This window comes from Paramisgurnus dabryanus, chromosome 24 (genome assembly GCF_030506205.2).
Source record: "Paramisgurnus dabryanus chromosome 24, PD_genome_1.1, whole genome shotgun sequence".
Lineage (NCBI taxonomy): Eukaryota > Metazoa > Chordata > Actinopteri > Cypriniformes > Cobitidae > Paramisgurnus > Paramisgurnus dabryanus.
This window is the reverse complement of record NC_133360.1, coordinates 2,633,472-2,649,416: the sequence shown is the minus strand read 5'-3', so window position 1 is coordinate 2,649,416 and position 15,945 is coordinate 2,633,472. Positions and strand designations below refer to the sequence as shown.

The 15,945-nt window shown below is 34.3% G+C and overlaps 1 protein-coding gene across 1 annotated transcript; it reads left to right on the top strand.

The window, feature by feature from the left end:
* Positions 1–3,751: 3,751 nt before the first annotated feature.
* On the top strand, positions 3,752–6,745 carry LOC135721311 (uncharacterized). Its single transcript, XM_065243497.2, has 4 exons — positions 3,752–4,084; positions 5,366–5,680; positions 5,906–6,208; positions 6,466–6,745. Exons 1-4 carry the CDS (start codon positions 4,039–4,041, stop codon positions 6,621–6,623), a joined length of 822 nt encoding a protein of 273 aa, XP_065099569.1. The 5' UTR covers positions 3,752–4,038; the 3' UTR covers positions 6,624–6,745.
* Positions 6,746–15,945: the final 9,200 nt, after the last annotated feature.

The window sequence follows — 15,945 nt, the reverse complement described above, 5'->3', positions numbered from 1 at the left end:
CTGTGATAAAAGGTAAAAAAATCTAGTCTACAATCACTTTTTATATTGAAAATATGTTTTCTTGGATGTTTTCTTCACGAACACAAAAAAGGGTTGTGAATTTGCCAACAGTGTATTGCTGATTTTTTGAAAAATGTTCAAAGCATTAAATAAGAAAATAAGAATTTTCACCAAAAATCATTCCATTTGCTGAAACTCAGAGAAAGTTGTGACCAAATTAAGACTAAACAGCACCCCATAGTGGACGAAAAGATCCCCAACATAACATCAGCAGGGCTCCAGACTAACATTTGAGAGATGTTGCACCAGCCCAGCTGCTGGCGCTGGGCTTCAATTTGGTGGCACCAGTCACTAGGTGGTGTAAAAACAAAAAATAAACACTAAAACTAAGTCCAAACATGTTTATCAATTCATTACAAATACAAATAATTTTATTCTTTATATACATTCATTATTTTTTTTTAACTTTACCATACTTTTATTTTTAACATATATTTGCCTTACTTTCTTGTAAAAGATTTAGACTACTTTAACACGGACTTGAGTAAAGAAATCACATTCTTGTGCTGTAATCACTACAAAATGTCTCCATGCACTCTGGATCATTTGTCCTGGACTTGTAAACTCTAATCTGAGGTACTGATTTCTGACTTCTAGTGTGAATAGCAGTGTGTACAGGGCTTTCATTAGGCTTTCATTGATAAAACTAAAGCAGCTGATCTCCGCCTCTTTTATTAGTTTAATTTTGTGAGCTGCGCTGAAAGAAAGCTCTTACATACACATAAAAAACACTGTTCAGTATGTTTAATTACAACACAAGCACCGGACTCTGACATAATATTAGTTCGCGTCATTTTAAACCCGTCATTTCTCCCGAAAACAGAGGCTCTCGCCCGCCGTCTCCATAAAGCACCCCTCAAAGTAATCAGGGCAGAAGCGGTCGAAAGTGGACAAAAGATAGGGATTTAGAGAGGTGATATGCACCTGAGCTGTGATAGAAAGACGGTGGAGTGGGTCAGCAACAGGAAGAGTGATTGGATGCATTATATTAATTTAATTATATTTAAATTTCAGTCGTGCCAGTGAGACGTTTAATATAAAATAGTCGCATAGGCAGGGAAAATACTCGCAAAATGTGACTATTTACTCGCAGTCTGGAGCCCTGTAGGGTTAAAAAAAAATTTTTTCTTTAGTAACGTTATTGACTTCACCACAAAATCATTTTTATCAGTGTAGGCGGTTGACTCACCAAAGCCCCATTTTCATGTTATATTTGTCTTGATACGTCTCTGTTCGTGTACTTTCACAGTCCCCTTGTCACTTTGTGTTTATCTTTTGCGCCGCAGCACGCACCGTTATGGACTAGTCCATTTAATTGTGAAAGAATTCGGGGGTGTATGTGTGAAGTGACAGATAAACATGAACTGGACATTTTAACTACTACTTCAACGTATTTTACAGTTTTTTACGATTGCTTAAGCACAATTTTGAAAACAGGGCCCGGGTTGTCAAAACACTACACACAATTAACACAACCCTTCACCAAAGTAGCACAACATTTCAGATCATTTGCAAAATGGAACACTTTTATCAAAACTATACACAACTTTATAAAAACAATATTTTGTTACCATAAGAAACACACACACATTTCACAAGAATTCATTTTTTTTAACCAGTTACACACTGCTGCTGCTAACCTAAAACACTTTTAGCAAGTCTAATTCTTATTGATAAGAGTACTACAAATGTAGTACAAAGAGAAAGTGCAACTAAATATAACTGATTTCTCTTCATACCAAAATCAGTCAAACATGGAGAATCACAACAAAACATGTCCCAGTTGTCATGCCACTACAGTAGTGTGCATAACACTGTTAGCTCAGCAAACAACAGAAAAAAATATAAAATACTGTATCCAGTACAGGTTACAAGTACAGTAAATAACAACAACAACAAACATAAAAAATAAAGAAAATACTACGGTCATCCCTGCTGGAAAAACCAGCATACCAGCAAATTGTGTTTTGGTGTTGGTATGGTGGTGATCACCAGTTAAACCAGAACCAAACCAGCATGGACCAGCATGGGAATGTTGCTGGTCTATGCTGTTTTTTCAGCAGGGATACTATACATTCTCTCTTCGCCTAACTGGATCTGGCCAGAGAATTTCATCAACATCACAAGCAATATCCTCATTAGCAAGACAACGCAGGAAGAACCGTCTTGAATGCTGAATCCATCATTGCAAAGCTACAGTGTCGATTTGGTCACAGGCGTCCTCCATGGCCTGAATGAAGGGTATCTGAGCCTGGAGATCGTAAACCTTCCACCGCCATGCAGAGAAAAACTCTTTGATATGGTTTTGAAACGGAGAGTATGGTGGAAGGTATAGTACTGTCAACTGTGGATGGTGTTGAAACCAGTTCTGGACCAAAGCAGAGCGGTGGAATGACACATTGTCCCAGATGACAGTGTATTGTATCTGGTGCATTTCATTCCTGCTGTGACAATGTGGTGCAATCGGTCCAAAAATGAGAAAATGTGAGGTGTGTTCTAAGGGCCCATTTTGGCATGATGGAGGAGAACCGCATGCTATGAAATACTTTCACGTTGCCCTGGGACATTGATTATAGCCCGGTGGCCAATGATAATTCTGCCTCTTCTTCTTGCTTTTGTGATTTTGAACCCTGTCTCATCAATACATATGAATTCATGCAGGACCTGCTGCATTTTTATAGTGCTAAAACCTGATTGGTGTGTGTACAATTTAGCAATCATGTGTTTGTGCACCTGATGGCTGTGTTTAACAGATTGGCTCATAAGTGTGGTCATTTGACAGTCAGTGCTTTGGAATTGCAAAGAAGTGACATCCTGATATATTTCTGTGTCTAATGTATACAAGTGTGTTTAGTGTTTTGCAAATCACTGTGTGTAATGTTTTGAAAATAGTGTGAAGCTGACAATGTGCTTAAAGTTGTGCAAATCCAGCCTCGTGTTTTGCTCCTTGAGTGTTAGGTTTTGCTAATTGTGGGAAAATTTTAATTATAGTGTGTAAGCAATCGTAAAAAACTGTAATACAATTTACAATGCTTTTGAAGTGTTCATGATGATAAGGGTTTTATTTATTGATTGATTTATTAGGTTGTTTGGGGGCCCCCTAATATGACTGCTGGTAGGGGCCCCAAGTTTGTTATGTACTGTAATTGTAACCTGTACTGGATGCAGTATTTTACACTTGTCTGTTGTTTGCTGAGCTTTGTACACTACTGTAGTAGCATGACACCTGGACATGTTGTGATTCTCCATGTTGACTCATTTGGGAATATGGAGAGAAATCAATGATATTTTGCGGCATTGGTCTTGGGCGGCATTGGTCTTGTATAGTCTTGTATAGTTGCAACTATTGTATAGTTGCACTTTCTCTGTGTACTTCATTTACAGTACTGTAATCACTGAGAATTAGACTTGTTAAACGTGTTTTAGGTTAGCAACAGCAGTGTGTAACTGGTTCAAAAAGATTAAAGTCTTATGAAACGTGTGTGTTTCGTATGGTAACAAAATATTGTTTTTATAAAGTTGTGTATAGTTTAGGCAAAAGTGTTCCATTTTGCAAATGATACGAAGTGTTTTGCTACTTTGGTGTAGGGTTGTGTTAATTGTGTGGAGTGTTTTGACAAACCGGGCCCTGTAAGATTAATTCATTAACGCCACCTGCTGGACTACTGTGATGTAACTCCGAGGGTATCATTTTACTTGATAACGAATGATATAATATTTACAAAAAGAGTTTTAGTGTGAACAGTAGAGGGCACTCACCTTAATATGATATTATATCACAATATTTATAGATTTGTGTGACATTGAGATGTGTCTTCTTACACAACAACTATTAAGAAACACGAAACAACTAAAACAAGAAGTGTTGATCAGACTCAACTGACTTCTGCATTACTTAGTCAATATTTTAATCATTTATCAGTTATAAGATATCTGTTTTCTCTTCAGTTATTATTTAGATCTGTCCTGATCCAGAAGATGAACGGTGTGATTTTCTTCTGTTTGTGTTTGTGGAGTCTGTCTGGTAAGTTTTGTTTCTTACAGTTTAAGTACAGAATAAAACATTTAGGGGTAGTTTACAGGACAGGGCTTTATGATTAAAATTCATGTTTTGTATATCTTAACAGACATCAGAGCTATTGTTTTGTTTCAAGATTCACATAAGTAATGTTTATTGTAGGGTTTGTTTGTAAAAAATACTTTAATGTCCTAATATAAGCAGTGTTTACATCGAGGGGGGCTGGGGTGGCCCCTGACCTCCTATACGTATTGAGGCACCTTTTATAAAGCACATAACTATAAATAATATAATAAGAGGTGTTTTTTTATTAAAATTAAATTTTCTCATTCTGCGCAGCCACAATTGATATTGTTCATTATTTATCCCAGTTTCGCAATAAACTATGCTACTCCAAGAGCTTTCTATCTGAAACAAATGAAACTCTCAAGTGCGCCTCACGCTGTTTTCTGGAAGAATTGACAGATTGTTAGATTTTGTATTTGGTTAGGGGCTTTAAAATGTTTTGCTTTTGAGTTAATTTTGAGGTAATTTTGGGGTTTATTTGATTAAAACCTTAATCCAGGAACAAAAAAAATGCAGGTGGGGCTTAGCTAGGGTCCTTCATAATATTTGACATAAATGTAACACTGAATTTAATAAATACCTAGTCAACCCAGTATCCATGAATTTCCCCTTTTTAGCATGATTGCATCACACATTTATGTGTCATTGTCACGTATTGGTTACTCAACTGCTTTGTCCTGCTTTTATTCCATTGTTGCTTCAGTTTAGGGTTAGATTTAAATAAAATGACATCATTTCCCAAACTCAACTCTAACCCTAACGCCAGGAAACAATGGTTTAAAAATCAGAAAATAAAAATCAGAAAAAATTAACCAATACTTATACAATAAGTACAATACATCCTAATGCAAAAACACCATATCTAACCCTAAACCGAAGCGACAATGGTTTGAAAATAGGAAAAATTAGTTGAGTTACCAATACGTGACAATGATCACAATGAAATTAATCATAATGTTTATATTTTTTCAAAACATCATATGTCAATCAAATGTCCCATAATAATATTCATTAAATTATTAAAATTAAATTAAAAAGCAAAGTATTTATATGGTTGTTTGAGATGAGCCAGAGAGCTTCACTTCAGATACAAAATATGAGAAGATTTTGGTTTCTATTATAATTTAATAAACGCTGTACTTTCATGTGTACAAAATATCTGCATGAGGGAACAAACCTGACTAAATAATCTTCAGTAAATCTTATTGTTTATTTCTTCAGGTGTGTTTGGTAGTGAGTTTGTGTCAGTGATGGAGGGAGATTCTGTCATTTTATCGTTCAGTCTCACTGAACCACAGATTAAAGATGGAATCACCTGGAAGTTTGGACCTCAAGAAACTCCTATAGCTAACATGATAAACTATAAAACTACAGTATATGATGATAGACCTGATGGAACATTCAAAAACAGACTCCGTATAAACCATGAGACTGGAACTCTCACCATCACAAACACCAGAACCCCACACACTGGACTTTATATTTTAACCACTCCCAGCCAAGAGAAACCACTCAACATATTTAACGTCACTGTCGGTGAGTAAAGATTTGCCCTCATTCATGTGTTTTCACCCTGTAACGTTTTTTTTCTTCATATATATATATATATATATATATATATATATATATATATATATATATATATATAAATAATGTGTTACAATTATTAAAAACATTATAGATGAGTTTTTACATTGTTTACATTTGCTTCTCTAATGTTACATTTCATTTTAAATCTATTTATTTATTTATATTCTCCAGCTCGTCTTCCTGTTCCTGTCATCACCATAGACTCAACACAATGTTCATCATCATCATCCTCATCATCATCAATCTGTTCATTATTGTGTTCAGTGTTGAATGTGAGAGATGTGAGTCTGTCCTGGTATAAAGGAAACAGTTTATTGTCCAGCACCAGTTGGTCTGATCTCAACTTCAACAACATCTCTCTACCTCTGGAGGTTGAATATCAGGATACAAACAAATACAGCTGTGTGGTGAACAATACCAACACAAAACAAACTCAACATCTCAACATCAAGAATCTCTGTCAGACGTGTTCAGGTACAACAGGTTTTGGTGTTTATTTAATTGCTGAAGGAGTCTATTTATAAGCAGTCATTATATTTTAACCGAAATAAATAAATGCACACAAATTAAACCTAGTAACACACCGATCTACATACATTTCTATTGCGTATTTAAATCTTTATTGTGTTTTTATGTTATCGTGTAGTTGAATAAATCCTGAGAAATTAACATTCATTGTGTGTTAGATGATAATGAATCATAATTTGGTTTATTGTTGCTCTTATCTTCAGTAAAAGAAGTCGTCTACTGCTGTCGTAGTTTTACTGAAGTTGTGATCCAATTGGTGGTCTCTGTTCTGGTGGGCGTGGCTGCTGTTGGTTTTGTGGTTTATGACATCAGATCCAGAAGAGATGAAGAGAAGAGGATGAGATCAGATAAACCCCACTAAATCTCTTCAGTTTAATTATTATAGTTATCACACATTATTAATTATATCTAAACACAATCTTTATTATTTCTTTAAAATTCTTCATTTGTTCAGCTCAACTGTTTTCTTATTAAATATTAATTATTGTGTGTTCAAACTTTATTCAGCTTTGAGTTTCTTCATCAGTGTTTATTGGCGAAATCTCATTTTATTGATCAATTCATCTGATACATGTGAATAAATAAAGAAACTAAAGAATAAATGTTGATTCTGAAGCATCTTTGTATTGATGTCATTGATGATCACTTATGAAAATCCTACATAAATCAATGAGTCACATAGACTCACATCCCATAATACTCATGACATTCACTGTTATATATCTATAACTTGAGATGTGAGTGTTGTGTCATCCACTATAGTTCAGTATGAAAACTAAAAACAATGTTTGCTTCTGGTGAAGTTCAGATAAGTAATATACACATACAATAACACACATAAAATGTTTAGACAGATTTAAAAAATGGTTTGAAGTTTTTTGTGTTTTCTTTACCAGTCAGGAGCAGATTGATGTTTGTTGTTTAGTGATATGTTTCTCTAAAATCTACAAACATCACAGTCACCTGATCTAAGTCCTACCTCTTTATATAAACACAATTTATTCACACTTATATCTCATATAAATGATTGTATACTCAAATGATATCAAGTGAACTTAATTTCTGTTGCTATGGGGTTACTGGCATGTTTTTTGGGCTATGGTTGTTTTCTGGCCCAGGTCACAGCCAATTCTCTGTGCATGATGAGATATAAGTTTAATATGTACAGCTAAATGTTTGTTCAAATCCCTAATGCTGAGTGTCAAAGCAAACGGAATGGAGCATAAATGTATATTATAAACTAACAAAATCAGATTACAACACAGATCATAGATTTGTCAGGATTGCAGGAAGAACCCAAATGCAGACGGAGATGGATGGGTTAACTAAAGCCTTTTTATAGTGAAAACACAAGACAAAACAATAGCCCACGTGGGGGCAAAACCCATTAACAGTGGATATACACTAAACTAGACTTGACTTCTAGACGAACACGACTGGCAAACACACACGGTACAAAATGATCCTGCACAGAACAAAGGAAACAGTGACGTTAAATAAGGAAACCAAACAAGATAACAAGGAGGGAACAGGTGATGGTAATTAACTAATGATTAACAATAAGCAGGAGAACGAGGGGGCTGGGACAAGAGACAAGACACCGGAGCACACTACCTAAACCAAAGGCCATGAGCTACCGCACCAAACATGGGTACTGCCGCATGAACTATGAATCACTATGACAGGAAGGCAGGACCATGACAAGATTGTATGTTCTTATTTCAATTTACAGTTATTAAGTAAAAGAAAGAACAAAGAGAAGCAGCAGATGAAAGAGGAACTATAGGCTATCTGTGGAAAGTTTTGAGAAATGAGCTCATGGAAATCTGACACCTCATGGACATTTCTGCTGTTTTGTGTTGGCGTGAAATTAAAGGATATAAGCACAAACAATCCCGCAATCTTATTGATTGGTAGAAATGTTGATTCAGTAACATGTAGGCTGATTGCTAAAATCATGTTCATATATTGATCTTGAGCTCTTTTATCAATAACATTGTTGTGTGTTCAGATGAATCTTTAGTCTTTGACCTTTCTCCTCATCACACTAACCAACCTGATCTCACAAAGTTCCGTGGGATAGACACGGAATTTTTTGCAAATTTTTTTGTGTATGTTACATTTCGACTACAAATATGACGCACTTTCAATAAAGATTAATGTTTCTACGGGTGAACTTTAATGGTTGTGATCATCAAATTTATTCTTAAATGATAATAAATCTCTTTATTTCCAAACATATGCTCATCTTTTAGATTTTAAACAGTATATTAATTGATTTTTAAACAGATCTGATGAGTGATCAGTTCAGATGTGTCTCCTAATGACAGATTACACTGCAGCGCCCTCTAGTGTTTAAACATGAAAACACACTTATAACTACAGATACATTTATAAAACAGTTATCAAATAATCAATCAATCAATTAAATTTTGTAATAGTTTTTTTCATATTACATATTATTCTACAAAATGTGTAGAAATTATTTGTAAAAGAAAGTAAAGTGTATGCGTGTGAGTCTTGAGAAGCCTAATGATAATTTTGTGACATTGATAATTCAGTATTTAAGATTGTGTCTATAAGTTCTCAATGATTTAAAGTTACTTGACTGATAGATGACATAATGATATAAAATAAGCAGAGATTATCTCTTGATGTGTTCAACTTCATGCCGAATGACGTCAACGTACCGCGAGAGCAAAGCGAGAAATCATAAGAAGAAGCTTGATGTCTCATTGTTCTCGCGGTAATTTGACATCATCTTCCTGCGGGACCGCAAACAAGTCTGCATACTTTATAGTAGAGAGGTGATGTTCACAGTGCTTTTTGGAATTTTGTGGTTCAATGCATTGAAATGATTTCGCAGACGTATAATCACAGACTCTATATATTAGATCTGATTGAGACACAACCTAAATATTTTGTTTCTGGGTTGCACTCACAATGACTGACAGCGACAATGTTTAGTGTGACCAGCAGAGGGCTGTGATGAAGATGTGAATATAAAGACACTGAACTGAGACCTGTGAGGATTAAAACTATAATCATTCAGTCAGTCAGGGTCTATTCATTACTCTCTTATCTAATAAAGATTGATTTATTATGAACTTTATGAGTGTCAGATTAATATAAGGTTATGAATTATTATGGACTGTTATTTACTGAAGAAAATGTCTGATGTGATTTTATTCTGCTTGTGTTTGTGGAGGCTGCTGGGTAAGTGATCTCTGCTTTTATAACTTCACTTCAGTTTTACTCAAACTTTATATAAGTGATTGATTTGACATGTGGTTAATAATAATAATGATGTCTAACTGTAACTGAACTGAATTAAAGGAGATTTTTATCATTTCAGCTCTCGCTCACACAGAAGACACAGAGAGAAATGAGTTGTGTTTGTAATTCATGTTGTTGTTTATTTCTTCAGGTGTGTTTGGTGAGTTTGTGTCAGTGACTGAAGGAGATTCTGTCACTTTATTTGTCAATCTATCTGAAATACAGAGAAAAGAGGGAATCACCTGGAAGTTTGGACCTCAGAACATCACAATAGCTGAAATCGAGGTTGAGGACAATAAAATCAGTGTATATGACAAAGAGAGAGCTGATGGGAGATTCAGAGACAGACTGAAGTTGGATCACAGTGGATCTCTGACCATCACAAACACCAACATCACAGACGCTGGACTTTATCAACTAATCGACACCAACACAAATAACCAACTCAATATATTTAATCTTTCTGTCTATGGTGAGTAAAGAACTGATCAATATTTAAATATAAAAAATGTGATTTGTGTTCCACTTTCAGTATTTTAAGTCCTTTACATAAAGCTTAATGTCATCATACATTATTGGTTGTTTTTTTACTGTAAACTCTAAGAAAGGATGTGTTCATTTTTTTAAACGTTTTATGAAACACATATGTAATTTTGTGTTAATTCATTGTTATAATAACACTGTTATAATAATAACACAGAGATGTGTGGATTCTGAGACAACGCATTTAGTGTATTGTCCATAACAATTGTGTTGTTTTTAACACATCTGTTCTAAGAGTTTATATTTTACTACTTTATATGAACTGACAAATAAAATCTTATAAGATGAACTTATCAGATCTCATTTATTATTTATTTAATTTATTCTTTATTATTTTAAAGCTCGCCTGCCTGTTCCTGTCATCAGCAGAGTTTCTTCATCATCATCCTCATCATCATCAATCTGTTCATTATTGTGTTCAGTGTTGAATGTGAGAGATGTGAGTCTGTCCTGGTATAAAGGAAACAGTTTATTGTCCAGCATCAGTGTGTCTGATCTCAACATCATCAGCAGCATCTCTCTTCATCTGAAGTGTCTGGATGATTCTTACAGCTGTGTGGTGAACAATCCCATCAGTAATCAGACTCAACATCTCAACACTGATCTCTGTCAGACATGTTCAGGTACGACTGTGTTAGTGTTGATTTAATTTAAGAAATATAAGATATATATTCATTGTTTCTCATTTCTTTACTCAGATAAGATGTACTGCTGTTTTGGTTTCACTGAAGCTTTGATTCGATTGGTCGTCTCTGTTCTGGTGGGCGTGGCTGCTGTTGGTTTTGTGGTTTATGACATCAGATCCAGAAGAGATGAAGAGAAGAGGATGAGATCAGATAAACTCCACTAAACCTCTTCAGTTCATTTATTATAGTTATCACACATTATTCATTATATCTAAACACAATCTTTATTATTTCTTTTATATTCTTCATTTGTTCAGCTCGACTGTTTTCTTATTAAATATTATTGTGGATTCAAACTTTATTCAGCTTTGAGTTTCTTCATCAGTGTTTATTGGCAAAATCTCATTTTATTGATCAATTCATTAAACTAAAAGTGTAAATTATATCTGATACATGTGAAAAATAAAGAAACCAAAGAATAAATGTTGATTCTGAAGCATCTTTGTAGTGATGTCATTGATGATCACTTAATCAAATCCTACATAAATCAATGAGATTATGTTTAAAGAGTCACATAGACTCACATCCCATAATACTCATGACATTCACTGTTAGATATCTGTAACCTGATACTGTTCTGTATACTCAGTGTTCATCTATAGTTTATTATGAAAACAGAAATAAATGTTTGCTTGTGGTGAAGTTCAGATATATAATGATGTATAAATATAAAATAACACATAAAATGTTTAGACAGATTTAAAAATGTCTGAATGTCATTGAATTTGATGAAGTGTCTGTGTTTCTGTATAGCTTAGTGGCACAGCATTGCATTATCAGCATAAAGCATTGCTCACTTTAGATAAAAGCGTCTGCCAAATGCATAAATGTAAATATGCACATTTATTTTTTATCTTTTAGTTCAGTTTCAGTTCAGTGTTTCAGCTGTCATATCTCACAGATCTTTCTGTTGGCTTCAATGTGTAAACGGTAAAAAATGGTAGTATAGTATGGTTAATAGTATATTTGACATTCATAGCTGTTCAGGCAAAGACCCATAAAGAAAATTTGCATGTTTTTGGCCTGTGGGAAGAAACCGGAGTAAACCCACGCTTACACACAGAGATCATACAGACTCCACAGAAACAAACTGATCCAAACAGCAGCTTAAACCAGAGACCTTCTTGTTGTGAGGTAACAGTGCTAACCACTAAGCTTTAAAATGGCTGTTCTGGTGGCAAAAGGGGGACCTACACAATATTAGGCAGGCGGTCATAATGTGACCCTTTGTGTAAGGTGCATCCCATCTTTGTCCCCACCTAAAGAAAATTCATGACATAAAACATCTCTTTTGGTTGCTAGCTATATTTTTCTGGTGTTTGATTACAGCAAATTTATGATTAAGTAGTTTTTTATAAAATGTCATAAAACTACATCTTGTGCAACCTTCAGCTTGGGAAGCACTGTCCTAAAAAATGTTGGACTGTTTCAACCCATAGTTGTGTAAAATATATACAAACAAGTCATCAGTTTGGACTTCAGATTGATTAAAACATTCAGTGCATGTGAACACGAGAGAGCTCAAGAGCTGTGAAGACCAAACACGATCATAACCACAAACCTATAGACTAAAATAAACGTGTGAACTCAGTTCTTCAGTTAATGTTTATCTCAGATCTTCATCTTATCTTATCATCTTATCTATCTCACATCTATTCATTTAAATCTACTGAAGCTCATGAGATTCCTGTCTTGTGCTTCTTCAGATATTCTCCAGGTTTTAAGTTTTTTGTGTTTTCTTTAACAGTCAGAAGTAGATTAATGTCTGTTGTTTAGTGCTCAATGTTTCTCTGAGATCTTCAAACATCACAGTCACCTGACCTCAGTCCAACATCTTCATATAAACAACATTTATTCACACTTATATCTCATATAAATGACTGTAAACTCAAATGATATCAAGCACACTTAAATTCCATTGCTATGGGATTACTTGCATGTTTTTTGTGGTTGTTGAGGTGTTTTGGGCTATGTTTGTTTTCTGGCCCAGGTCAAATAAGATCACAGCCAATTCTCTGTGATATAATGAGATTTAAGTTTAATACATACAGCTAGATGTTTATTCAAATCCCTAATGCTGAGTGTCAAAGCAAACGGAATGGAGCATAAATGTATATTATAAACGAACAAAATCAGATTATAACACAGATCATAGATTGTATTTTCTTATTTCAGTTTACGGTTATTAAGTGAAATAAAAAATAAAAAGAAGCAGCAGAGAAGAAAGAGGAACTATAGGCTATTTGTACTGACTATGTCCTAACAAAGTCTAGTACTGGTTGCAGATACGGTGGATAAAGTTTTGACGTGTGCCCGTGCAGCTTACACACTGTTAGCAATTGATGTAATTTGTACAATAAATTGTACAACAAAATATTGTATTCATGTTTTTATTGTAAATGCGAATGCATGATGGGAAATGTATAGAGAGTCATGTAATTTTATTGTAACTACACTGTAGAAGCATTATTTTACAGCCACGGCATAGTATTGTGGGATCGCTGCTGTTTGAATTGTGAAATTGCGCGGCCAACGGTACCATCGGCCATCAATCAACATTTTTGTAAGAAGGACAAAATCAGCAAAATCCCCGGTGTTAAATAAACACTGTGGGTGTACATATAATCCACTCCCAGATGGGTGTGTAAAAAGAGTGGTGTTAAAAATATAACACTGATGCATTGTTGAAGTTAATGAGATAATGAAGTGATGATTAAGACATTAATGGTGAACACCTGCTGGTCATTCTGTGTCAAATCAACTTAATTTTAGAACGTTCCCTGTCTTTAATTTTTTTATTTTGATGACTCTTTTTCTGGATAAAGTAATACTAAAATTATGCAGAAAGACAAAATATTAAATGCAATAGATAAAATGCCTAGAGTTTAATGAACACTATCATCATCTCTGTTTGAAAACTAAAATTACAACTTGCTTGCAAAGTTACATGGATGATAGGTTTAACTTCTAAAGAACTGCTGTAAATCTGGTTAATAAAGTAAGTCACCATTGTGCCGATTAGTGTTTCCTTTAGTTGGGTACTTGGGTCTTGAAGTTTAGTGTTAATTTTCTTCTGCTCATTGTGGCAGTGTGTTTATCAAACACATCTGTTAAAGCAGAGGAAGATGAGAGAAACAAAGTCTATAAATGTTGTTATGTTAATTATTATGAAAGTATAAGTCTTGGGATTCAATGATATCATAAAAGAAGTAATCACTGAATATAAGTGTTTAATTTATGTTCCACCAACCCTGTGAAGCTCCCATGAAATCCAACAGTGCTGTAAAAGTCCACATACCCTGAAGAGTTAAATATTGTTAACCCAAATCTAATCTGTGGTTTCAGTCAGACACACTGAGACATCAACAATCAGCCTATAAAACACAATCATGGTGACAATCAACAACAAAACATCATGCCACAATGCATGCTGGGTACCAGGATTGTAGAAAATTCATTCATAAATCCCATCATGCATTGCAACATGACAAAAATGTTGCAACTTTCTTACCATTAACTGTCACCATCGTTGAGCTTTGTATCAGAAATCATGAAGTCTCTCTTAAGCAAAAAACAACAACAAAAACACACTAAAGCATGACGGCAGTCTTATTCAATACAATGTCATTTGCATAGAGCTTTTTTATATGCCTGTTTCTTCATAATTAATTTGTGATCGAACGTTTCAATGATTTGTAGAGTAGAATATAATAAAAATAAACTAAGAAGGTCTACATTCCTCTACATGAAGCAATGAACAAGTGGTCTTACTAAAACATTGTTGCTATTGCTTAAAGAGGAGAGTTAGATCGGTGAAAGTCAAGGGACAAATGCCTAACTAAAGGAAACACTAATCACAATAATGGTGACTTCAAATGAACTCATAACAAACACAAACTTAAGATTTAATGTGATACATTTTGTGATAAATGTCTATTTGACTTGTGAGACATCACGTCAGAAAGAAGATTTGTCTACTAAATCACGCGTGTGGATGCTGGAATAGTTGAGCACTTGTATTTTGTTCTGACAGCTGTTTAGAAGTTAAACTTATCCATTTAGAAAATAACTCTGCAAGTTATCATTTTATTTTTCAAACAGAGATGCTGATAGAGAGGCAAACGTGAAAGATTGCAGCTTTTGGAGGCACACACCCAGCAGTATTCATCTATTGCATTTAATAATTTGTCTTTATTTATTATTTTAGTATTTTCTCCAGAAAACGAGTCATCAAAATAAAAATTTAGAAACAGGAAAATGTCCAAAATGTAATTGATTTGAATGACCAGCAGGTGTTCACCATTAATGTTTTAATAATCACTTCATTATCTCATTAACTTTAACACTGATTCAGAGTTATATTTTTAACACCAGTCTTTCTTAACACCGATCTTGGTGTGGATTATATAAACACCAAATAGTGTTGATTTAACACTGGTAGAGTTAATTTAACACTGGGGATTTTTCAGGGACTCTTGAATTTATACAAAGGTATGTTTACACTGTTTACACACTAATAAAGAAAATAGATCCATCATTCTCATGACCTTTTTGTCCAGTATTGTTAGGCGCTATGATATATTTTATGCTGTCAATAGACAGGTATCCATCTATTTAAAAAAATTATGGTTAAGGGTTTAAGCGATTAGTTTTGTACAAAATGAAATTCAAGATACAGCACATACATGCATAAAATTACATTGGCTTTTACATTATATTTTTAAGAAAAACAATGTAATTCTAAAAGTTATGAATATTAAAAACATAGGAGTCATTTTCTTTTATGAGCAAGTAGGAATTTTTTTATTTGTCATTATTTAAAACATGAAAACTTAAAAATAATCCTCTTTTCTCAGAGCTTTTTGTGGAATCAACTCCCAGACGGGCAGCAAAGCAGAGAAGAGGCATGGGCTTAACGCACCTGTTTCCACCTTGCTTAGAAAACTCCTGGACTTTGAGTTGATGGGCTAGTACCATGAACAACTTTCCCAGTTCAAGTCTGACTGGGCACCTTTGTTTCATATCACCATGTTCCCCCTGATGATAGGCTGTCTGGACGTGTAAAAGTGAGCTTCACTGAAACGTTTTGTTTTGTGTTTGAAAAAACAAATTGTATAATTTTGTAATATGTGGTGATGCCCAGTTTGTTAATAAAAACAGAAAAGATACCTGTGTTGT

Bases quoted from the DNA above. Each gene is read 5' to 3' on its own strand.
- LOC135721311 (XM_065243497.2), top strand. From the start codon at position 4,039: ATGAACGGTGTGATTTTCTTCTGTTTGTGTTTGTGGAGTCTGTCTG. The intron at 4,085-5,365 runs GTAAGTTTTGTT...TTATTTCTTCAG, and splicing joins GTGTTTGTGGAGTCTGTCTG to GTGTGTTTGGTAGTGAGTTT. The intron at 5,681-5,905 runs GTGAGTAAAGAT...TATATTCTCCAG, and splicing joins CATATTTAACGTCACTGTCG to CTCGTCTTCCTGTTCCTGTC.